The sequence below is a fragment of the Pristis pectinata genome, chromosome 21 (assembly GCF_009764475.1).
Source record: "Pristis pectinata isolate sPriPec2 chromosome 21, sPriPec2.1.pri, whole genome shotgun sequence".
NCBI lineage: Eukaryota > Metazoa > Chordata > Chondrichthyes > Rhinopristiformes > Pristidae > Pristis > Pristis pectinata.
Genome location: NC_067425.1, coordinates 12,685,846 through 12,710,245, shown reverse-complemented (window position 1 = coordinate 12,710,245; position 24,400 = coordinate 12,685,846). Strand labels below are relative to the sequence as shown.

The 24,400-nt window shown below is 43.7% G+C and overlaps 1 protein-coding gene across 1 annotated transcript in view; it reads right to left on the bottom strand.

The window, feature by feature from the left end:
- LOC127581445 (TNF receptor-associated factor 4-like) overlaps positions 1 to 19,581 on the bottom strand; it is a 99,390-nt gene extending 79,809 nt beyond the window's left edge. Inside the window, exon 1 of the mRNA XM_052035870.1 lies at positions 18,755 to 19,581. Coding sequence (XP_051891830.1) covers positions 18,755 to 18,897 — 143 coding nt within the window. The 5' untranslated portion in view covers positions 18,898 to 19,581. The remainder of the gene's footprint in view (positions 1 to 18,754) is intronic.
- Positions 19,582 to 24,400: the final 4,819 nt, after the last annotated feature.

Sequence of the window (24,400 nt, the reverse complement as noted above, 5' to 3'; positions counted from 1 at the left end):
AGTGGACAAGCATAGGATAAGCTGTGATATTATTAGAAGGCAGAGCAGGCTCGAGGGGCCTACTCATGTTTCTATTTATGTTCTCATTATGAAGGCACTTTTAAGCATTCAGTTAATATATAAGGAGGTTTAACTCAAGCCAGCTGTCTTCCACATCCAGAAATTTATTTTCAATTATGCAGATCATCAAAGTAAAAGGGGGTTTGGTGGGCAGAATAGGGCCAATAAAGTTGGCTTCAGTCTCAATAAGCAGGAAGTTCAAGAATGGAACAGTCAATGGTGTTGGCAACCTCAGATCCTATTTGACCCAGAGTTCAGCTTCGTACCACTCACCCACGCTGCAACTATGATTTTCTATTTACACTTCAATAACATTGCCCACTTCCATCTGCACCATGCTGGAAATACACTGCAAGTCAGGCAACATCAGCAGAGAGAGAAAAACAAGAGCTAATCTTCCAGCTCAATAAACTTTTGTCAAGATCTTTAACCTAAAATGTTAATTCTGTTTCACCCTCCACAGATGCTGCCTGACCTATTGTTGTATTTCCAGTAATTTCTCTTTTTATTTCAGACTTCCAGCATCTGAAGCTTTTTTTTGGCTTTGTTAGGGGCACTGTATAAATAGAAGTTGTCTAGTTGACAACAATGATATGCAAGGTTAGAATAACTTCCTGCCATATCAGACTCTAGGGCGGTACACAAGGATCAGTTGCTTGAACATGATGCAGAGATTTCAATGTCCCATTTGTGGTGACCATTGAATACACCTCTACCATCTGCCCGCCCAAACCTCTCAACCAAGAACTAAACCAAGCTGAAGGCCACGGGTCAACACTGACCCATCAGAAGAGCCATCATAATAATATGGAATAAAATAAAATGGGATTAGCGTAGGATCACTATAAATGGGTGCTTGATGGTCAGTGTAGACTCAATGGGCTAAAGGGCCTGTTTCCTTGCTGTATCTCCCTGTGACTCCATAACTCTAATTAATGGAAACATGCAGATCATTTGTCTCTCTTGCATCTCTGGACAAAGAAAAAAATGGATTTCAAATGCAAGCCTCAACACTGAAATTGCTAGCTTTCAAAAGGAAATCTCTCCTGACTTCAGAAATGATAAGTCAGTTCACAGGTAAATAAGTCACGGAGGATTCCATCCCTCCTACATATCGTCTCCCTTCTGTCTAGTTCAATATTCCTCACCACTTCCAACATTCCCACTTTAACTTTATTCATGCACATTATTGCTTCAGTTCGCCTACATACAGTCTAGTATTGAGAGATTATGGTGACTCACTGTCAAGTACAGTCTATTCATGCCACACATACGAACAAATATTAACAGTTCGTGCACAGAACTGTCCTCACTAATGCAAAACACCTAGAAACTGGATTCAAGGCAGATCAAGGAACAATCTACTGAACTGTGCATGATCCACCCATAATTCTGACCTCTTGATGCTTTGCCCAAATGGAAATAAGGAACCTACTTGAAATAGGTTCACCTTTAATAGTGACAAATTTCACTTCCCGAAACTTATCCACAAGAGTATAATTTTAATGATCGGTTTAGTTAAAATGTGAAATTTGGCTTTGATAACATTTTTTGTGATAAAGGGTAAATGGGGAAGTGGACACTTCCCAACAAGCAAATCTTCATGCTGATTCTTACAGTACAATCTGACAAAGGACAATGCAAAGCTGATGCTAAATGGGACCCAATCCATTTCACTCTTGTTTTAGAAGCAACCTCACTGTGCAATCTGACTTATTACATGCAATTGCAGGTTATGGAAACAGTGGAAAGTACGGATGCCCCAGTAATTCACACATGCTTGGTTATACCTGTGGGTGGGTGAGTACAGTGACTGTATCCCAGCAGAGAAAAATGGATATATAATGCAAAATATATTTCATAACAGCCAATGAGATAGAGGTGGGACTCGCCACCAATTTTTGTTCTGTGGGAAAAAATCTATTTACTTTGACAACGAAATCAAATGTTTTTTTTTCCCAAGGAAACTGCTTAGGTCACATTTGGAAGACAACAATGTTAGTGTGCAATATCAGTCTCCACATTTAAGGCAGGATATTAATGCTTCCAAAGCAGTCAGAGAAGATTTATTAGACTAATTATGGGTGGATCATGCACAGTTCATGAGGAACGGGCGAATTGTCATAAGAGGAAAGGTTGGACAGGGTAGGTTTATATATGCTTTAGTTTAGAAATATGAGAAGGGACTCAGTGGAAGCATGTAAGATTACACATTCCACCAAGCTACAGGATCATCACCACATGCAGTTTTATAATATTTTCAAATCACATTGCTGTACGCTAGCACAAACCTGACTGAACAGACCATCATTGCTCCCTCCCTCTCTCCCTTCTTCCCTCCCTTGCATCATCCCTCAGAAGTGAACCTGTTCATTGGGCTTCTCTGCAGCTGTCAACAGATCTGTTGAGCCATCGTCTGAGTCCCTTCACCCGCATGCCAGCTGTCTGCCAGGGAGCATGTTTTTGAAGATCACTCTGAAAGACATGGAACTGCTGAAGTTTGGGTCTAGGAGATTCTCAGCTCAACGGCCCACCATTACAATTTCTTTAAAAATCCCAAATAAACCTCTGCAATAAGTAACCATATTCCTTAAAGCCAGTGAAATTCATTCCAACAACCCTGTAAAACAGACCCTGTCATGTTATACCTTGAAAATTTCATGTAAACTCTTGGTTGCTAGGAACTCAAGTCAAACTAAAACCAATGTCGCAATCCTCTATCCAAATTACCCTGACCTCATGCAAACTAGTCTTTCCCCCATGTGTACACAGCTGTGTCCATGACCCACACTGTCATGCAGATGTACCAAATTTTTCTAAAAATATGCATACTTTCTAAAAATGTTTAGTCATGTAGTATTTGATCAGAGGGATCTCATGCAGAGATGAACCCCATCTCCATATCAAACTTTTATTTACATTTTCATTTCTGAGATGTGGGTATCATTGCCAAGGCCAGCATTTACTGCTTATCCCCAAATGCCCTTGCCAAGGCAATGGTGAGCCACATTCACAAACTACAGCAGTTCTGGTGAATGTATTTCCACAGGGTGGGGGGGGGGGGGTCGGGGTCCAAGATTTAGATCCAGGGACGTATTTCAAAGTCACAACGGTGTGTAACTTAGAGCGGAGCATGGTGGTGATGGTTCCTTGTGCCTCCTGACCTCGTCCTTGGTGGTTGAGGTCACGGGTTTGTGAGGTACAGTTGGAGGAGCCTGGGTTAGTAACCACAGTGTATTTTCCAGATGGCACATAACTCTGTACAGTCCAGTAGTGGTTGTTCTTTGTGTTCAATGTGGAATTTTCTCTAACCCTTACTCCCTCTGTCTCCATTTCAAATACAGTGCACATATAGCCAAAAGCACTGCTAGTTGGCAAGAACCAAGTCCTATTTATCCTAACAAGCAATGGGTAATTCTCAAGTTTAACTAGGTATAAACCACACGGGCAATCAGCATAGCACACCATTCTCAGTCCTCCTCCAAGCCTCCCCTTATCTATGAAAGCCGTGACTTGTGTAGAGGTGCCAGGAGTAGAATGGGAAGAGTCCAAGCGGAAATGGTGCAGGACAAAGTCCAAGACTTCTTTAAACATTTCCAGGCAATTATTCAGCATCTTGAGAGCCAAAATGCAAACATAAAACTTAAATTCTGTAATAAATGCCACAACGGGCCACAAAACGCAACAAATTGTACTATAAATCAGACACTTGGGTCCATTAAGCTCATTGAGAGAATAAAAAATGACCTAAAAAGTGAAACCACGCTCCCTTATGGTTAAGGAAGGAGTACAGAATTCAATAGGGAAACAGAATCTCTCTAGGCTGGATGTCTATTTCTATCAAAGATTAAACTGCTGTGTGTATGACACAGCCTCCACCAATTACTTGCACACTATAACTCCACTACACCTGTCACATACAAGAGGAAGCTTGTAAACTTATTCTAACAGAGGCCTGCCACAAGAGACAGCCATGGCAAAGCTGACAGCACTATTACAATGCAAGATTCCCAGGCAGAATTAGGCCTCCTTGGTTCCCAGCAAACTGTAATTAAATAACCAAACTTATCCATGGTTTCGCGACTTCATATAACCAGGAGTATTGCATTAACCCTACAGCGAAGACTCAATACAGCATTTCTAAGGCTTTCTTAAGAATAAAATCCCAGAAGTGCTTGACTTCCAACAAAAGGTTCTTGGAAAGAGAGGACTTTTGAGAAAATAGACTGCGCAGGAAGGCTCCCAAAGATGATCAAGCCCGGAAGCCCACACAGACAGAAAGTTAATGGAATGGGCTATCATCCCAAATCCCCGCAGATCCCAAGGATGAAGATTCCAACAGACCCATTCATATCACCATGGTACAGAGGGTCGCGAGTCTCCTCCTCAACAGGAGATGGAAGCAGAGTCTTTGAATATTTTTAATGGAGTGCCAGATAGATTCTTGGCAAACAAGGAGATAAAAATTTATAAAAGGTTAGGCGGGAATGCAGAGATGAGATTAGAATCAGTTTAGCCACGATTTTGTCAAATGGCAGAGCAGGTTTGAGAGGCTGAGTAACTCACTCCTGCACCTAATCCCTATGTTTGTATGTCAGGTCCTATTGTATAATGCTTTTGTTAATGGAGAAGCAGCCCACACTAACAATCCAAAGACATGAATTCAAAACCCAGCATGGCAGCTAGACAATATTAGATTCAAAACCAAATGCAAGAATCACTGATCAAATTTCAGCAAAACTCATGGGCTTCGCTAAGGTCCTTTCCAAGGGAAATGCATCAACTTTCACCAGCTTTGGCTGACATGTGACACCAGATCAAACCATTGGGGTTGACATCTATCTGCCCCATACAATGGCTCTACAAGCCATCAGGGAGAAAGGGATGGGCAAGAAATGCAGTGACAACTACAAAACATGAATGAATTAAATAAAAATTACTAATTATCACAGACTATGGGGAAAGAAAATAGTCAACCGACTTAGAAAGAAAGCTTGAAACACTGAAGAATGAGGCAAGTTAAGAGGGTTTTATCCACACCCTTTGCCCTCTGCCTTACAGAGGGGAGCACTGTGCAAAAAAAACATTTCCTTCAATAAACTCTCAGCACAAAGTGGAGAGTCACATTTACATGGGATACACTGTGATGATTTAGCCTAAGCTTGGCAATATGTTCAAGGTCAACACCAAGAAAGAACACCAAATTGTAAAAGGGCATACTCTTATTGCAGCTGTTATGAAGTCAGTCAGCAAATGTAGATTCAAAAGGGAATAATGGCAGACTGTAGCACATTCCTGACGCTTTTATAAGACTGTAGCTTCCCCATCCGCTAGCCTACCCCAATCACTTTGAATTCTTTTGGTTGCTCAACAGTGCAAAGAATTCTATACACCTTGAACCTATGACATGGGCTAAGCCTCTGGGCATGGACAGCACAGTGCCGCAAGCAAGGACACTTGTCATATGTCCTAGAAAGGCTGCATTAGACTGTTTGTCTACTGGGTTTGTCCACAAACTTGCATATATTACTAAAGTCCCATAAAACCTACTGGCTAATCATTCACTCTTATTTGAATTACTTGTCAGACTGTTTTAAAAGCACCCAAATTCTTAAGTCCTTTTCACGTCGCCAGAAGCCTACGAATGTGGAATGTACTCAATGGAGTTCAGCAGGATGTGTGCGAGATCTCATTGAAACCTACCAAATAATGAAAGGCCTGGATAGAGTGGACGTGGAGAGGATGTTTCCAGTAGTAGGAGCCTAGGATCCGAGGGCACAGCTTCAGAATAAAGGGATGTTCCTTTAAAACTGAGGAGGAGGAATTTCTTCAGCCAGAGGGTGGTGATTCTCCCCCTCCCACCCCAGTCCTTCACCAATGCCCCAAAGAGATCACAAAGAGAGTCTGTCGTTCACCAAGCTGGAACTATCCACCTTGAGAAATGGCCAGCAGCAATAGTCACCTCCACTGCCCAGACAAGGCAGAACATACATCCAAGGGCAGAAGGACCTGATACCCCAACTTTGGAAAGATCACACCAAGTCCTTGACACATGTCAATCCTCAGCAAAAAAACAAACCGCTAGAGGAACCCAGAAGGTCGAGCAGCAACTGTAGGGGAAAGAGGAATTGTTGATGATGGTTTGGGTCAAGACCCTGCGTCAGGACTGAGAGTGGAGAGGGAAGGTGGCTGGTATAAAGAGGAGAGTGGGAGGATTGAGACAAAGTGGTAGGTGGACTGAGGAGGGGTAAAAAATGATGGGGAAATGGAGCCAGGTGGGGAAGGGGGAGTGGTGGAGTTGGAAGACAGAGGCAGGTGAGTGGTAGGTGGAAGCAGACAAAGGAAAGAGGTGGATGGGGCAGGATGGAACCAGGTGGGGAGGGGAGGGTGAAGGTGCAGACAGCTAGGAGAGGGACAATCAGGAACACAAATACTACAAGTGCTGGAATCTGATAAGTAAACGGGGTGATAATGAGGACCATTTAAGGGAGAGATGGGCAGATGCATGTGAACCCTCAAGTGTTTCCACCATCAACAACGCACCTTCTTGTTCACATAAACCCTTCATCCCATTCAGCCTCAGATAGAGACAAGTGATCTGAAATTATCAAATAAAGGTATCATGTGTACATTTGGTGAAGGTGTGTGAGGAGGGGTTGGGAGAGAGGAGACGAGTAAATAAATCCTTTGTGACATTCCTTACTTCATCACTTACCAGATTTTGTTTTCTTAAAGAGGTTTGCAGTTTGTTTTTTGCATATGATTAAGTAAAACCACCACCAAACCCGTGACTCATCCAAATCCATCAGGCATTGAGCTCTGGGAAGTACTGTCAAAGACTCCCAGAAATAACAAAGAGTTAAGTCAGATAAATTTAATGGTGATAACACACAGAATAGATGCAGTGGAGTGTACAAGCAATATGGGGTTTTTCCACTTCAGCTAGAGATAAGGAGTTTCTTTGCTCTGAGGGTTGTGAATCTTTGGAACTCTCCATCTCACAGAGCTATGGAGCCTAGCAGTTAGCATAACACTTTAAGCGCCAGTGACTCGGGTTCAAATCCGGCCACTGTCTGTAAGGAGTTTGTACGTTCTCCCCGTGTCTGTGTGGGTTTCCTCCGGGTGCTCCGGTTTCCTCCCACATTCCAAAGACGTACAGATTAGGAAGTTGTGGGCATGCTATGTTGGCGCCAGAAGTGTGGAGACAATTGCGGGCTGCCCCAGAACACTAAGCAAAAGACGTATTTCACTGTGTGTTTCGATGTACATGTGACTAATAAAGAGATCTTATCTAAGTCATTGAGACAGAGAAACGAGACTGCAGATGCTAGAATCTACAGCAACAAACAAGATGCTGGAGGAACTCAGCTGATCAGGTAGCATCTTATGGAGGGAGATGGACAGTTGATGTTTCAGGTTGAGACCCTTCATCTGAACATTGAGATAGCTGGATTTTTGGTCTCTAGGTGAGTCAAAGGTTATGGGGAACTGTCAGGAAAGTGGAGTTGAGGCTATGATCAGGTCACTATGAACTTTACTGAGTAGCAGAGCAGGCTTGGGGAGGATCGTAGGGCCTACTCCTGCTCTTGTTTATCTTCTACGTTCAATATTCCAGGGAAAAGTTATGGCTGGGTAAAAAAAAGAGCCTGAGTTTTACACTCATCTTGTTATAGACTGTTGATCTTCTCTCTTTTTACTCATTCATAGGATGTGGATCACTGGCAATGTCAGCAATGACTGTCCATCTCTAATTGCCCCTGGACCCCCGAGGAGGCAGCTAAGAGTCACCATGTTAGTGGTTCTGGAGTCACACATAGGGCAGAGCTGGTAGGGGTGGCAGATTTCCTTCCCTAGAGTACATGAGCGAACCAGCACTGCTGTGCTTGCTGCTTCTGAGACCAGCTTTTACTTTTTAAAAAAAATCCACATTTATTCAACGACATGAATTTCAAAAATCAGATTTATTGTCACCGACTTATATGATGTGAAATTTGTTGTTTTGCGGCAGCAGTACGGTGCAAAGACATAAAATTACTATAACTTAGGAAAATAAATAAATAGTGCAAAAAAGAAAGGAATACAAGATAGTGTTCATTGACCATTCAGAAACCTGATAGTGGAAGGGAAGAAGCTGTTCCTGAATTGTTGAGTGTGGGTCTTCAGGGGAATTTTAAATTCCCCAACTACCACAGTGGGATTTCACCTTGTGTCTTGGATCAAAGGTCCAAAACTCTGGCTCGAGTCAATTAACTACTACACTAGTGTACCTCTCTTATCATAAGACATGCAAGTGTTTTAAGGAAAGGTCTAAAAGTGTTTGATTGCCAATTAGGGGACTGAGTCATTCTCCCTCCTCACCACCTCATTGGACATGTCATTACGGTGACAGGACAAAGCAGATCTTCAAACAAAAACAGCCCCCTTCACTGCAGGAGAAACATGCCGATTATCACTCTCAATCTGATTGCAAACTTCAAAGCACCCGGTTGAAGGAGTCAATACCCCACAAATAGGCATATCCACCAGGATGGCAACGTCGATGACAAATGAGCTGGTAGGTTAAGCACCCTTTATATCAACTGGCTGGGAAGTTCCTGCATGCTAAATAAGAACTTTGCTCTAAAACACACTGCAATTCAAATCATCAGCCAGATAGCAGTCAATTCTCATATGTCAATATTGTAACAGCTTAACTGTGCAAATTGTTCCGATGAAACGTTTCACACTGTCAGAATCTTGCTTCTTTTACTGTTACTTTTAAACACCCCTAGTTTGAAAGTTTAATGTTCTGGTCTAGATTCAGGCAGAGAAGTGCGATAAATTGTCACAAGCTGGTGTATAGACTGTGGAGCCAACTTCAGATAAAGTAAATTAAACTGCAAACAAGACAACAAACGCTGCATTCATTCAAAAAAGCACAGCAAATTAAGCAAGCAGGCAGCATCTACACTAATGAAGACTAGTATTTTATTCCCATCCTCTAGTTATTGGCATATAATTTCCCCTAATATTGCAGTCAGGAGATGCCCAACTGATCAGTATTTGCCCCAAAATGGGACCACAGTTTGCTTTCAAGTCAGTTGCTAGGTAAAAATAACAATTCGTGTTAATACCAGGCCCCATCAATGAAACACCTACAAATATTCTCCAATACAAACAATACATTGCCCAAAACTCTGTTGTAATAGGGGGATTCTGACTGTGACTTCTTGCATTGCATTTAGACAGTGAAAAATCCAGCAATTGTCACCAATGATTTCCTGCCCCTGGCGGTGTTACTTTAGAAATTTTTCCCAACCTAATCTTCTGAAATCAGGGAACTAATGAGAATTTCAGGAACTTGCAGACCATGTACACTTAAAGAGAAGCTGTAAACATCATACATTGTTGCACGAGGTCTGAGTGAAGGGTCTCGACACGAAACGTTGATGTCCATTTCCCTCCATAGATGCTGCCTGAGTTCCTCCAACTCCTCTGTGTGTTGCTCCAGATTTCCAGCATTTGCAGTCTCTCTTGTGTAAGGCATAATTCCTGTTTAACAACCTCTCAAAAATAGATAATTTTGATTATCAATGGATTTTCAATCCCTCGGAGAAATATTGCAAAAATATGACATTTATGGAAAAGTGGAAAATTAATTGTTTTTAAATGTTTATACATCAGAGTCTACAACTAATTTCAAATATCATTTTGTTTAATGCTCTTTAAAGCAAAGGTTTAAAAATTTATCTTTTGCTTCCTGGTTTCTGGTCTGAAAATTCTTCATTGGATTTGGCTGCTTAGCGTGCTTGATGACATCACTACTGCTGGATATAAAGGCAACGCAATGACTGACGTATTTTTTTGTAAGATATTTTTAAACTGCTGAAAGCAATGCCTTTCAATGCCAACAGAGATATGAAGGTCCTTTAAGGATTTACAAGAATAACAAAGTTAGCTGACAAGACAGGTGACAAGACTTCCTGCAAGACCTAGCTTGCTTTACAGCTGCCCACATCTTGATAAAGAGTCACCCTGAAGGCGTACGGGTAGGTAAACATGGGTTTAAATGGGCAACGCAGACTTGTTGGGCCAGAAGGGCCTGTTACCGTCCTGTATAAATAAAGTTCAGAGGTTTAAAACCACATAACAACCGCATCAGTGACCTTGTCTTTGCTATTTGGATATTTTTTGTTACGTACACCTTGAACATCACACCCAAGGCACATTGACTAGACTAAAGCAAATCAGTTTTTCCTCAGTTCCAGGCAGGAAGTTATATATACATCATTTCTAAACAGTAATAGCAATGAAGCACCATTTTATTTGGGTTTATTAGAACCCAGAGTGATGGCAAATCCACAAAAAGCTGTCAGATGTACAACAGTTAAAATAAATTCCCCAACACAGTAACAGTGCTCCAAGTTTTACTCATGGTATGTTATGACAACCAATAAGAATGTCTGAACGCATATGTTGCCACAAAGCCAGTCTCAAGATGCTTTTTCAACTTATATGATGGAGTGTTGAGACATTGAGAGTCCCAGATTATGCTATTGATCCTGGATTTCGATTCTCCGAGGTATTGGATGCACTTGGAACGACCACAAGGGAGTGAATGCCTCACTTTTATTAAACCTGAATTTTTCAATGCATGCCTGGCTCTGTCTTCCAGCTCCTATTACTTACACTTAATTTTCCTCACCTTCTCCTCTGCTAAAAACTCAAATTCTGCCAGTTTCAAAAGGCGCACAATTTGCCTAACAGCACCACGAGCCCAGCAATGGTTCACTCCAGCAACACTACAGAGTGCACACTTAGTAAAATATTGTTCTTGTGATAACAGCAGAGTAAACTCATTCCTCATTATATTGGCTCCATGACTCAATAAATCAGTAACTCTAAGGAAAACATGATGATGCTGGAGGAACTCAGCAGGCCAGGCAGCATCCGTGGAGAAAAGCAGGACGGTCAACGTTTCGGGTCAGGACCCTTCTTCAGAGACAGTAACTCTAAGGAGACTGGGGAGGGAGGGAGGGAGCGGTCGGAGAGTTGTGTTGAATAATTGGTAACCAATGAAGACTTTCTCCACTGGCACATCTTTGGGACATGGGAGGAAACTGGAGTGCCTGGTGAAAACACTGCGGTCACAAAGAAAATATGCAACTTCACACACACAGTACCCAAGGTCAGGACCGAACCCAGCTGGAGCAGTGAGGCAGCCGCACTACTTGCAGAATTGGTAGCAATTAATTCAAGGGAACAAAAAGCTCACAAACTAGTGTTCCATGATAATCTTAGTTATTATCTCAAATTACTCTGATGAACACCTCCTGCCTGTAACTGACAAGACTGCAACCTCCTTTGTTAGGGTACCCTCTCTAGATAATGGCCACCCTCGGTAGGGACACATCTATCACTGTATTGCTTAACCTTCTTCACAATGCAAATGGTCACGATCCAAAGGGTCACACCTTCCATGTGTAGTGTGAAGATACAGCAACATAGCAGTTCTGATGAAGGATCTCAAACTTGAACCATTAACTCTGTTTCTCTCTCCACCTGCTGCCTGACCTGCTGAGTGTTTCCAGCATTCTATGCTTTTATTTCAGATTTACAGCAAGTGAAGTTTTTTGTTTTATTTTCACTTTCAGTAATTATTCTTTCTTATCTGTCTTATGTGCTTTTGATGCCATTCGTTAAAATATTGTGGAGGTATTATAGAGTCATAGAGTAATACAGCACAGAAACATTTACCATATCGAGTGATTTTAGTGTATTTTCCCCACACTCAAGCAAAATCTACTTATGGACTTCTGTAAGAACAGAACCCATTCATTACCCAGGGACAGCCCGTAATCCAGAGGCCTAAACTAACAAGAGTTCAAATCCCACCACGTCAGCTGGTGGGATTCAGCTACTAAAATAACCCTGAAATAAAAAAGTTTGTAACAGTACTGGTTTCCCTTGTTATGCCGGAAGCACCCCACCCATCATCCCCACGGTTCACAACTCCCCTTTAGTGAGGTAAACTGCTGTTCTTACCTGTTCTGATCTATATGTGACTCCAGACACACGGGCTGAGATCTACCTGGCACTGAAATGCCTAGGGAGTTACTGAGCTCAATACAAAGCTGGCCTTGCCAGCAATGCCCATATCCTGTGAAGGAGTTTAAAGAAGTGAACAAGGTTAGGGTGAATGTGTCTGTCTCACGATCAATACCCTGGATCGTGGCAACACCTTGTACTTCCTTCCATCTGCAGCCCAGAAATAAACCTGCTGGCCTGGTTAAACATCCTAGCAGCCCGCTTTCTGAACCAAGGCAGCTTTGCTCTGGGAGCAGCCAGCTGTGCAAGAGCCAGATGCCAGAGCTGCATGGGCTCCAGCTCATTATTAAAGCAAACAGAACGAGGGAGGAGGTTGACATTAACAGAACACATGTGGATATTTTTATTTGGCCAGAACAAGAACATAGAGATGTTGTATTCAGTAGTCAGAATGGAGCAGAAATTGTGCGTGCACAGCACATTCCTGAATATTTAACAACCTGGCCTTTGACTGGGAGCACACTCTGACCAGAATGAGCTCAATACACGAGGGCTGCATCTTGACAGGCAGTCTGCAGGCCTTCCGCACAAAACTGATTTACAGTTTGCCCAAGGAGATCTGCAGGATCAAAAAAGAGGTCACACTGGGTGTTACCTTCAGAGGACACAGGTTTTGATTAAAAAAATAAGTAATACCCAATATCCGATTTGTAAAATGCTGCTACATTACAGAGAGGCTTCAATTAAAATAAACCACTGCAAGTGTCCAATTGACTTCATGTCAGCATTGCAAGTGTCACCTCATTTGAGCTGGCTTTGTACATCAAGACCATCAATTAAAAGTGCACATTTACAAAATGGGTCAGAATATTTTTCTTTTTAAATCGCATTTGAACTAATCAGTAACCCACTGGAGAGGGGGAGGAGAGAGCAACATTGAATCCACACAGAGCCATCAAGTCAATATTTGCAAACATTTTCCACATGCCATTGACCATTCTGGGGGGGGAAAAATGTATAAATTTAATTTGGCTATTTGCAGAGGTAAGTGAATGCACATATATCTACTGTGCAAAGCTTTTAATCCTTAAAACAGAGTACAGACAGCTGATTGCAGCTGCAGGCATTTTCAGCAGGAGCAGTGGTGTGTAACGTGACATTTGCAGGTCAACGCTCGGGCTGAGATTTCCAGACAAGGAAGCTTCTGCCTTTGCCCTGATGGCCAGTGATAGATACATCATCGCTCAGGAACTGCTACTGGCCCCAAAAACTAAATTTATTTTGCACTTTGCTTTATCCAAACTATTAATTACTGCCCCAGGAGCCAGGCAATATTTGCCAAAGTCCAGGTGCGAAGAAAAGTTGAACCTGAGCAAAGAACAGTGGAGAAACAAAGGACTGCAGATGCTGGCATCTAGATGAAAAACACGATGATGCTGGAGGAACTCAACAGGCCAGGCAGCATCCGTGGAGAAAAGCAAATGGTCAATGTTTTGGGTCAGGACCCTTCTTCAAGACTGAAGAACATTGGATATTGATGGCAAAATTCATCACTGGCTCTGAAGACCAGCACACCCCATGGCCGTCTGAGGAAAAGAGTGTTTAACAATCAAGATTTCAAACCAATCAGGTTCTTGAACTGATCTGAAAAACCCTAATTCTACCTTGGACTATATTTCCCTCAACTTGCACTAATGTTATGCAGCAACACACACAAAATGCTGGAGGAACTCAGCAGGTCAGGCAGCACCTACGGAGGGAAATGAACAGTTGGCATTTCAGCCCAAAATGTCAGCTGTTCATTTCCCTCCACAGATGCTGCCTGACCTGCTGAGTTCCTCCAGCATTTTGCGTGTGTTGCTCCAGATTCCAGCATCGACAGAATCTTTTGTGTCTCCACTAATGTCATTATGTTTTTTTTTACTGTTTTTTGTTTATTGTGTTTTGTCAGTTATGCATAATTTCTTTTAAGTTTATGTAATTTATGTTTGTAATGTACTGTGCTGTTGCTGCAAAATGCTAATTTTCAAGGTATTTATGCCCTGGGTATCTATACCCATGACAATAAACTTGAACCCAGCACTATACTCATGGTCTATTGGGTAACAGAGATGCCTGTATGCTTCTAAAACTTGGACTATCTACACAAGGTTCCCCAACGCACTAGTGAGATATCCCCAATGATGCATCTGCAAAATCTTCCAAAACCCCTGGCAGGATAAGTGATCCAACATCAGCATCCTCCCCCGGGCCAACAGCACTGAGGCACAAATTACAGTCTGTCCAGATGAAGGGTCTCAACCCAAAACGTCAACAGTCCATTTCCCTCCATAGATGCTGCCTGACCCGCTGAGTTCCTCCAGCAGCTCATATGTTGTTCCTGATCACACCTAGTTGACTACGTTGGACAGACCACAACATTTGCACGCCCGACACCAGGCTCCTGAAACGGGCACTCTATTCCGAGCTCTGTCACAGGAAGAGATGTTCAGAAGGACAGAGGAAACTTTCTTCAAACCAAACATCCTCAACAAATCATTGGGAATCCATGGCCTGTTCAACATGGAACAGCATCTGCGATGGCACTGAGAACCTCAAAGCTCTTCCTCAGGGTACACAGAAGATCAGTGAAAATAGCAGAAGGGATGCACCACCTCCCATCAGGCACCTTCTGTCCCTCACAGGTCTCATCATCCACCTCAGAACCCTCAGTTCTGGAATGGAAGCAGGATCCCCGCGATGCTGAGGGACTGCCCAAGAAGGGAAGATCTTCCTCTAGTTTCTTCTAATCCCTGGACTAAACATTGGCACTGCCCACCTAACACCGCTTTCACTCAAATGCCCACATCCACCAACATGTTCTCCTTCTCCTTCCTGCCATCTGTTGTGGTGCCACTACCCGAAAACAGGGATCTTTACGATTAACCCAGCCAGTCCTGTAGATGAGCAGCTCCTCGGTGTGGCTGTGCAGTGGCCTTTTACAAATGTTGACAAAACCCAAGGGCCCCAACTTTGGAAAGCCAGTGACAGCAGCCCATTAGAAAAATGTATAACAACTAACAGTTGCAAGTCACCAGCAGATTAAGCAAATAATCTCAGCAACCCTCCCCACAGCCTTAGAAGATACAGCAGCGTACAATTTTGTCTCATGTTCTGGTACAGAATGCTCATCCCTACAAATCTCAGCTAGTGCTTTCGATACTAATAGCACCCTACCAACATTTCACTGGCCTTTCCTCTCTTGTGTTCCAAAATGAACTAGGACAAGTGACCAAATTGTTGGAAATGTCAAAGAAGAAGGAGATTCAGTGGCAGAATTCCGTGGTGTAGGAACCTAGAGAACTGAAGACATTGAGGTCAATGGCGGTGATTACAATTGGATGTGCAAGACAGCCAAAACTGGATGAACGCAAAGAACTAGGGGAGGTAATGTGGAGAGTGGGGGAGAATAAAATGGGTTAGAGCAACAATCGGAGTAACTCAGCCGGGTCAAGCAGCATCTGTTGAGGGAGAGGAATTGTTGGATTGAAACCCTACATCAATCCCCAAACATTAACAATTCTTCACCCCCCCCCACCCACCCCCCACAGATGCTGCTCGACCTGCTGAGTTCCTCCAGCAGATTGTTGCTCCAGATTCCAGCACCTGCAGTCTCCTCTGATTCCATAAAATAGATTAGGCTCAGATCGGTATAAAAGTAGGTGCTTGATTGTTGGCACAGTTTGAGTAGGCTGAAGGGCCTGTTTTTCTGCTCTATTCCTCTATGACTCAAAGGCCAGGCACACAGTAATAGTTCTAAATTACCCCTATCCTGCATCCAGGAAGCATACCAATGATGGAGCAATTCAACCTGAACCAAAAAAATGAGAAGAATGACTGGCCTCCTGCAAGATTAATGACATTTGGAATTGCATGAAAGCAGGGCTTGGAATCAAGCCACTCCCAGGATCCTGACATTATTACCAACTCCCTCACTTCCCCGCCAATTTGTCCCCAAGGTAGTGAATCCTCGACTTCCTTCGTCGGGATTTCATTTTGATGCCAACTTTGCCGGATCCCACATGGCTCACAGGCAAGAGTTAACATCAAGGGTATATTTTAAAAACTGTCAATGTTCTATTTAACAGCACGTTGAAGGAAGCAAAAAAGAAGCCAGCGTTCAAAGGGTTAATTTGCCTCAAGTACTTCACTGGCTGGTGAGATTGACGGACCACTTGTGCTGCTTTTATGTTCGATGCACAGTTTGCACAGAAAACTCCTGAGGAGACAGCTTTGCATTTGCAGTTCAACTAAGAGCAACTATTACTGACAAAGAAAATTCATCCACTAAATTTGAAAGCTGTAGCATTATTGTTTTTAGAGCTAGTTGCTATTGACTTAATTTTTCCTTTCATCATTTCATTCATAAATAAATGAACAGTAACGGGGGGGGGGGGGGGGGGGGAGAGAGAGAGAGAGATTTACAAATCTGGCCAGAAGACTGCTGCCATTTCAATGATCACCGAGATTTCAGCACTGTAATATGCCCTGGTGTATGTAACCAGAATTCCAGCAGAAACTGCTTCCTACTCCTTACCACTTCAAGGGACATTGAGCAAAGTCGGACACAAAGATACAGACACGTATCCTCAGAGGGGCAGGTAGAGACTAACAGACAAACTGGCAGGAGCGGGGGTGGGGGGGGGGAAAGACAGTGAGTTGGCAGGGGGGAAAGAGTGTGAGAGAGGTGAATAGGGGGAAGACCGAGAGGCGGGGGGGGGGGGGAGACCGAGAGGGGAGAGAGAGAGGGGAGAGAGAGGGGAGAGAGAGAGGGGAGAGAGAGAGGGGAGAGAGAGAGGGGAGAGAGAGAGGGGAGAGAGAGAGGGGAGAGAGAGAGGGGAGAGAGAGAGGGGAGAGAGAGAGGGGAGAGAGAGAGGGGAGAGAGAGGCGGGGGAAGACAGACAGGCGGCGGGGGGGGGGAGACAGAGAGGCAGACAGAGAGAAAGACAAAGAGAATGAGTAGGAAGGGGAGAGACAGAGAGAGAGGAGAGGGAGGGGGGGAGAGAGGGAGCCAGAAGGAAGGATTGATAGATGGAGAGGGAGAGTTAGGGGACAGTCTGACGATGAGAGAGGGAGAGAGATACAGAGACGGAGCGGGGACACAGACATCAGTCTCCGTGCACAAAGACTTGAGTTGTACATAATTTATGAAAGCGAGGTGCCATTTAAGGCACACACACACACACACCGCTCTTCAGAAAGGCAGACAGGTCAGGCCCAGCTTTAAATACAATGAAGATGTGACACTCTCAAAGAGCCTGATCGGTTCTCCGGGAATCCGTGTGTTTCTGGTTTCTGTCACCACCAGCAAACCTGAACCGAGTTCAGCCCCGAGCGACGCATTAATAATTCACTGGAGTTACAGATGAAAAGAAAAGGCCGTTTTGAGTGGAAGGTTTTTAAAATGACTGTAATATCCCTTCAATTATTCCAGTGATTGACGTTAAGGCAATAAACCCCCGTGTGGGTCTGAAGCACCTTCCCCATTCTAGCGGCGCCCGCGGAAGGGGAGAGTCCAAAGGTCGGTACAGCGGGTCAGACAAGTAAATACTTCAAAACAGTGGGCAATGTGCTTCAGATTGAAACAATGAAACCGCCCCCAGCACAGAAAATTCAGGTCGTTTTTTCGATGATGGGTGTTTTTGTTTAGGTTACGAATCTCAGGAGAAGGATTACAGGAGTTTAAGGGTTTCCCCCTCTGAGACAAGCAGTGGATCCCCGTCCTCGGGTCCCGGCGCAGAATGCCAACAGTCGAGCGGAGAGTTCGCTCCACACAGACCCCACCGGAGGGAGCAAGAAGATCGAGGGCACTTCCAAACCCACACGATCTTAAAAGGGGAAGGTCTATTCCCTCGAGTGTCAAACATCTTCAGACAGCTCTCGCCTGAACAAAAACCGTGTCCGTACGCAATACGATGGATTAATTACAAGAAGGGTGTGCAAATTCTATCTCCACTCTTACTGGTGGGTCCCACATGCAACATTCAAACGTTTAAATCTCTGCCCCCCCACCCCACTCCACCCCCCGACTCCCCAACGCTCGTCGGGTCTGAATACCGTTGCGAATATTTATCTGAAAATTAATCAGATGTAACGAGTTAAAGGAAACTCGGCCAGAAGGATCTCACAAAAATAACTTCACGTCCCACAATACAGTGTCTACATTATACGGTGACTGACGCTGAAAGAATGCTTCGGACCCCATTTATAAAACGAACGTGTATACACAGTGTACATCTCAGACACACACTTCACCCCCTATGTGTTTAATTACATACAAATACACACTTCGTCCCATGTCTATACGTGTTCGTGTACATACAAGTACACACTTCACCCCATGTCCTCGTTGTCTATGTTCATTTACATACAAATACACACCACCCCATGCCTGTGTTCAACTACATACAAGTACACAGTTCATCCCATGTCTATACGTGTTCGTTTACACAGGCAGGTACACAAACGTGCACCCACATTACATTTACACACGCCTTATACCGCTTCACTCCCGCCCACCGTTGATCTGAACCCAGTACCCGGGAGATGGACAGAAACAGTAACCGGACCCCCTGCCGCTGAACGCGGCTCGGGCTGAGCTCGCCAAATCGCCCCGCCCCCGGTTTACCTGAGAAACTCCTGCAGACAGGTGTCACAGAAACGGTGGCCACAAGTCGAGACTTGCACCGGCTCTCGCATCGGCTTGTTGCACAGAGGACACTGAAAGCGCCGCTTCGGCTTCTCCAGAAACTTGTAGTCGTAACCAGGCATACTGCTGTTGCTTGAAGGAGACGATGGAACCGATCGTTAATCAGTTTTCATCTAAAAGTATAGAGCGTTCTATGTGCTGAGACTGGGTGAGTTTAGATTTTATGGCCGGCTCCAATCTCTAAGGTACCAAGCCGACCAGCTCCCCCTCCAGCCGACTCTGAATCCAGAATGCCCGCTCTGTTGATGTTTGGAGGTGATTCTCCTGGAGGAGGTTCACGTGTTATTGGAGGGGCGGAGACTCAGAAAACACTGCAGACACCGCGCCCCTGGGTCCTAGTGGCACGTTGTGACTCAGATTATCCTTACACCTTCTGCGCGAGTTATCTCTTTAATCTGAAAAAAACAAACTACATTTTGTGAAGGTACTTCCACGTAGTAATCTGTTTTAAGTGAGCAGTAATTTTAATTATTTTGCATTGGGGTCATAAATTGGAAATTACTCTGGAATGAAATGTGCGGTGTGGTAACACTGTCTGCCGTTCGGTAATACTGATAGGATTTATAGCTCAAGGAGAGAGCAAATGGTCTGTGTTTATGATTCACTCAAGTCCTTTCCCACTCTGTTTCATGTAATCTTGTCAGCATAAAAGTCTATTTCTACTGTATGAAGCATTGTGTGCAGTATTGTGTTAGATTGAATAAGGTGTGGGGATTCCAGTTTACACTACCGCATTATATTAAAGTGTTATTATAACGCTACATGTCATGCTGGATATTATATATTGTTAATCATTCAGAATGCTGTTCCAAATAGTATTAAGTATACAGTATTAATTGAGTATGCAATGTTGCAAGGTTTAAGTACGAAATAGCTCAGTGTTGTGTGTGATTGCAGTTCTCTGTATTTTCTCCCTCGGCATCGCTGCTGCTTCCTGTTGAAGTTGGGAGTCAGCAAAGGAACAGCCAGTTGTCTTGTTTCAGATGAGCACAAAACAGCCCCTTGTCTCGGAACATCCTGCCACATGGGCAAACCCGACAGCTGCATCTCTAACCTTAGCCGCACTCGGTCAGAAACAGAGCGGGGGTGCGAACATTTGAAAGAGACGCGTCTTTGTTAGCGGAGTTGGGCGCCAACTCGTTTTAATTCAATATCCTAAATCTCTTTATTAGTTTGAAGGACACGGGGTTTCTGTATATCATCCAGATGTAGAGTCGGTCCTTTGTTCTGGTAACTAAGACAGATTCCGGGCCCTAAAATGATGAGATGGGGGCATATTTCCCGCTTCCATTCCCATCCCCAATTCCTTCAGCAGCTCTGCGAGATTGACGTGCCGATAACTTTTCATTCACCCAGTCGGTACGTAGAGTCCCCGGGGCGCACATCATACGTATTGCATTGCAACCGGCGAGTAAAGTGAAACATCTCAGCGAGCAGGGAACATGGAACTTGTTCCACGGTGTGGAAGTCGTCCCTGACACTGATGCAATAAGCGGCGCTTAAAGCAAGAGTTGAAACATCACAAGACCGCCTCCCTGCAAACACTGGTGCATCTTTTGAAAATGAACCGTTAACGAGGCCGAGCTTCCCATGTAAATGAGATGCAAACACTGCGTGATTACGCCAACTCCTTCACAGACCGTTCACTTCACAGGGTGCGGCTCTAATTGGTTTCGTCAGATGATACAGTTAGCACTTTATTACCTGAGTGCTGGCGCTGTTGCTAATAGTTACCTAGTTTTGTTTAGCATTCATAAAGTAATACAGCCCTACTTCCAGGTGAGGGTTTACGCAGCAGTTTTACCGACAGAGTAACATGTCACGATTAGAAAATAATCAAGTCAAACTTTAAAGTTGTGATGCACTTAATGGAGTTTCCTTTTTGTTAATGATACGTACTGCTCTCTCTTACACACACATACCATATAAGTACTGCGGCGTCGCTCGTGGTGATGTTCACATGAAAAACACGATGAAGCTGGAGGAAGTCAGCTTCTCAGAGAGCTGAACATCACATCTTTTCGGAGATGTGATGTTCAGATGAGTCAGTCAGATCTGTCCAGTTACGGGTCACGGTTTTCCATAAGCAATGCCGGGCAGAGGGTCACATATTCCTACAGCGAGTCAGCGCCGACCTGCAATCACTCATTTTACAGGATTTTTGTTTTATTTCTCCCCACATTACCATCAACTCCCCCCCCCCCCCGAGATTCTACCACTCACCTACATTCTGGGGGCAACTTGCCGATTACCTACCAACTCACACGTCTTTTGGAATACGGGAGGAAATCTGTGTGGTGACAGAGAGAATCTGCAAACTCCACACAGACGGCACCAGAGGTCAGGATTGAACCCGGAGCTGTGAGGTAGCAGCTTTACTAACTGCACCATTGTGCCGTCCCTAACACAAAATCGTTATCGTTATGTGCATGTAAATTCTTGAGGTTGATCAATGGCCTATTGTAAATTCCAATGTTAGATTTCGAAATGTAACAAACGCATAATAGTTTCAAGGCCTTTATGAATCTCTGTACAGAGTCCTTGGACAACGTAATATACTTGGCTTCGAGGAATCGTACAGAACAGAATGAGACCATTTGGCCCATAAAGTTGGTCCTGGCTATTTCGAAAAGCGTTTCATTTAATCCCACTCCCCATTTTTTCCCCAGCTCTGTACGACTGAAATAACAAGTATGTTCATGTGTGACCAATAATGGATCATATCTGAAGCCATGAACGGATTGTTGTTAGTCACAAGTCACAATGGTGAACTCCCTTCAGTGAGTCAGAAGGTTTGGGTTCCAGACCCACTCACAGGTTTGGCCTTTGTAAACTAATCTGATTCTTCAGGGTAGTATTGATGAAGAGCTGCCTTGTCAGCAATGCCATCCTTTAAAAAAAGGCAGTAACTCAAGGCTCTGTCTGTTGCGTTAGGTAGACCTATCTTTGAGTTCTTCACCTCTTTCATTACCTTCACTGCTCTGTATCTTAGAGACACAAGAGATTCTGCAGATGCTGGATGTATCTGGAGCAACACACAAAAAGTGCTGGAGGAACTCAGCAGGTCAGGCAGCATCCATGGAGGGAAATAAACAGTCGATGTTTCGGGCCTGGACCCTGCATCTTCATTTCCTTTGTTACTGAATCACTCCTCCCTTCCACCCTATTCTTCCCCTCATTTACCTGCCTCTGTAATCACCTAATATCTGGCACACCTCTAACTCTCTCAGTTCTGACAGAAGGTTATCACCCTAAATCTCATCAGTTTCTGTTTTTAATTCAGATCTCCAACATCCACTGCATTTTCCTTTTGTCTTGTGCTATCTGAAGTATAGTTACTGCTCTAACATTGAGCACACAGCAGCCTATTTGCACAGAGTAAGGTTCCACAAACAACATCCTAGTTTTGAGCAGACAATCTGTATCTGTTCACCAGGCCATTAAGCAGAACTCCTTGATCCTCTTTGAAATTGCTCAGATGCCAACTAAGAGATTCAGCTGGGTTGCTCCCTTTTGACCAACACAAGCACAATCCATTGTGTCATAAATGTTCTATGATTTTTCTGTGAAGAGGGCAGATGGTTAATCTTCCCACTGAAATACCAAAGTATGGCTTAGCTTTGTCCTGAGAATTGGATATGAACCCACAGACCCTTATCTGGGTTGGGAGTGTAACCAACTGAGCTAACACATTATTATGTCCAGGGTGGCTGTAATGGTTGACTGTTTAATTTTCGTGGCTGTGCTTCAAAAGTAATTAATTGTCCTGAAGACATAAAAGGCACTATATAAATGGAAGCTTCTAACTCCGTTGTGGACAGTGATCAACCTGTTCTATTTAAACCTTAATTTCATATTACACGGGCTGGCTTGTTAATCACAAGATTAATGGGTGTGATCATTAACCCCGTCCACTTCATCTCCAGCTGTATATCTTATCTCAAGCCTCATAATACAGGCTCAGCAACTGCTTCAGAACACTCCCCAGAGACGTCAATGACACACATTTATTGAACAGTTTTAAATAAAAGGGATAGCAAGCTAATCTCAATTCTTCTAAACTACTTGATGCTTAAATTGGTCCAAATAGCACAACATATTTGAAGATAAAGTAGCAGTATAAAAAAAATACCTGACATCCAGTATACAAGGTCCAGACACCCAAGACAGCAGATGCTGGAACCTGGGACAACAAACAATCTGCTGGAGAAACTCAGCAGGTCAGGCAGCATCTGTGGAGGGAAAGGAATTCACATTTCATCCTGATGCGGGGTTTCGACCCAAAACGTCCACAATTCCCTTACCCCCCACAGATGCTGCTCTGTCTTTACCTCTTGCTGCCTTGATGAAGCAGCCAGCATAATCAAAGACCCCACCCACTGGGACATTCTCTCTTCTCTCCTCTTCCACCAGGTAGAAGATACAGGAGCCTGAGGACACGTACCACCAGACTTAAGGACAGCTTCTACCCCACTGTGATAAGACTATCGAATGGTTCCCTTATACGATGAGATGGACTCTGACCTCACGATCTACCTTGTTGTGCCCTTGCACCTTATTGCACTGCACTTTCACTGTAGCTGTGACACTTTACTCTGCACTGTTATTGTTTTTACCTGTACTACATCAATGGACTCTGTACTAACCCAATTTAACTGCACTGTGTAATGACACTGAACAATCTGTATGATCGGTATGCAAGACAAGTTTTTCACTGTACCTCAGTACAAGTGACAATAATAAACCAATTCCAATACCAGACCTGCTGAGTTCCTCCAGCAGATTGTTTGTTGCTCCAGACACTTTGTTACCATCTTCATCAACCTACAGCACGAAACTGCACCTAGAGGATCACCTCCTCCAGAACATGACAGCTTGACCGAAGACTGAAGATTCTTAGCACAACTATGCTGTTTAACAGCATTGATTATACTCGTTCTCCAGCTCTGATAAAAGGTCATCGATTCGCAAATTAGCCCTATTTCTTTCTCTACAGATGCTGCCTGACCTGCTGAGTATTTCCAGCATTTTCTGTTTTTAGTCACGGATTTACTCCATCCTCGTTGGCTTTTGCAGGTGTTTGAAGCATGATCCATGAAAAGTAAGAGAATGATAGCACATTCCGAAGGTTTAAGAAATAACAGCGTTTCCGCGTGATTCCGAACAAACATCATTTTTTAATATATAGTCTCTACCACACACGTTCAGAATCAAGGCTTTACATTGTGAAATCAACTCCCCTGCAACAGGTGCAGTGTCACGGACGGACCACGGTGTGGCGCGCGTTCGCATCAAGGAGAAAAGCAACTACACAATACTCTTCAAAGCCCAATAATTATCTCAGCACTTTTAAAACATAATTACTACGAGACAAATGACATACTCCTGCTCACAATTCTAATGAAAAAAATGAAGCACATCATTTTTTTTTCAAAACACATTTTCTAATGTCTAATTCTTGTGAAAGACTTGCCTGACACTTAACATTGGAACCTGACAATGTAGGTTCAGAACCAGGGTACAAATGATTAATTAAGAGTGCGCTTTGGTGCTCAGACGGCACAT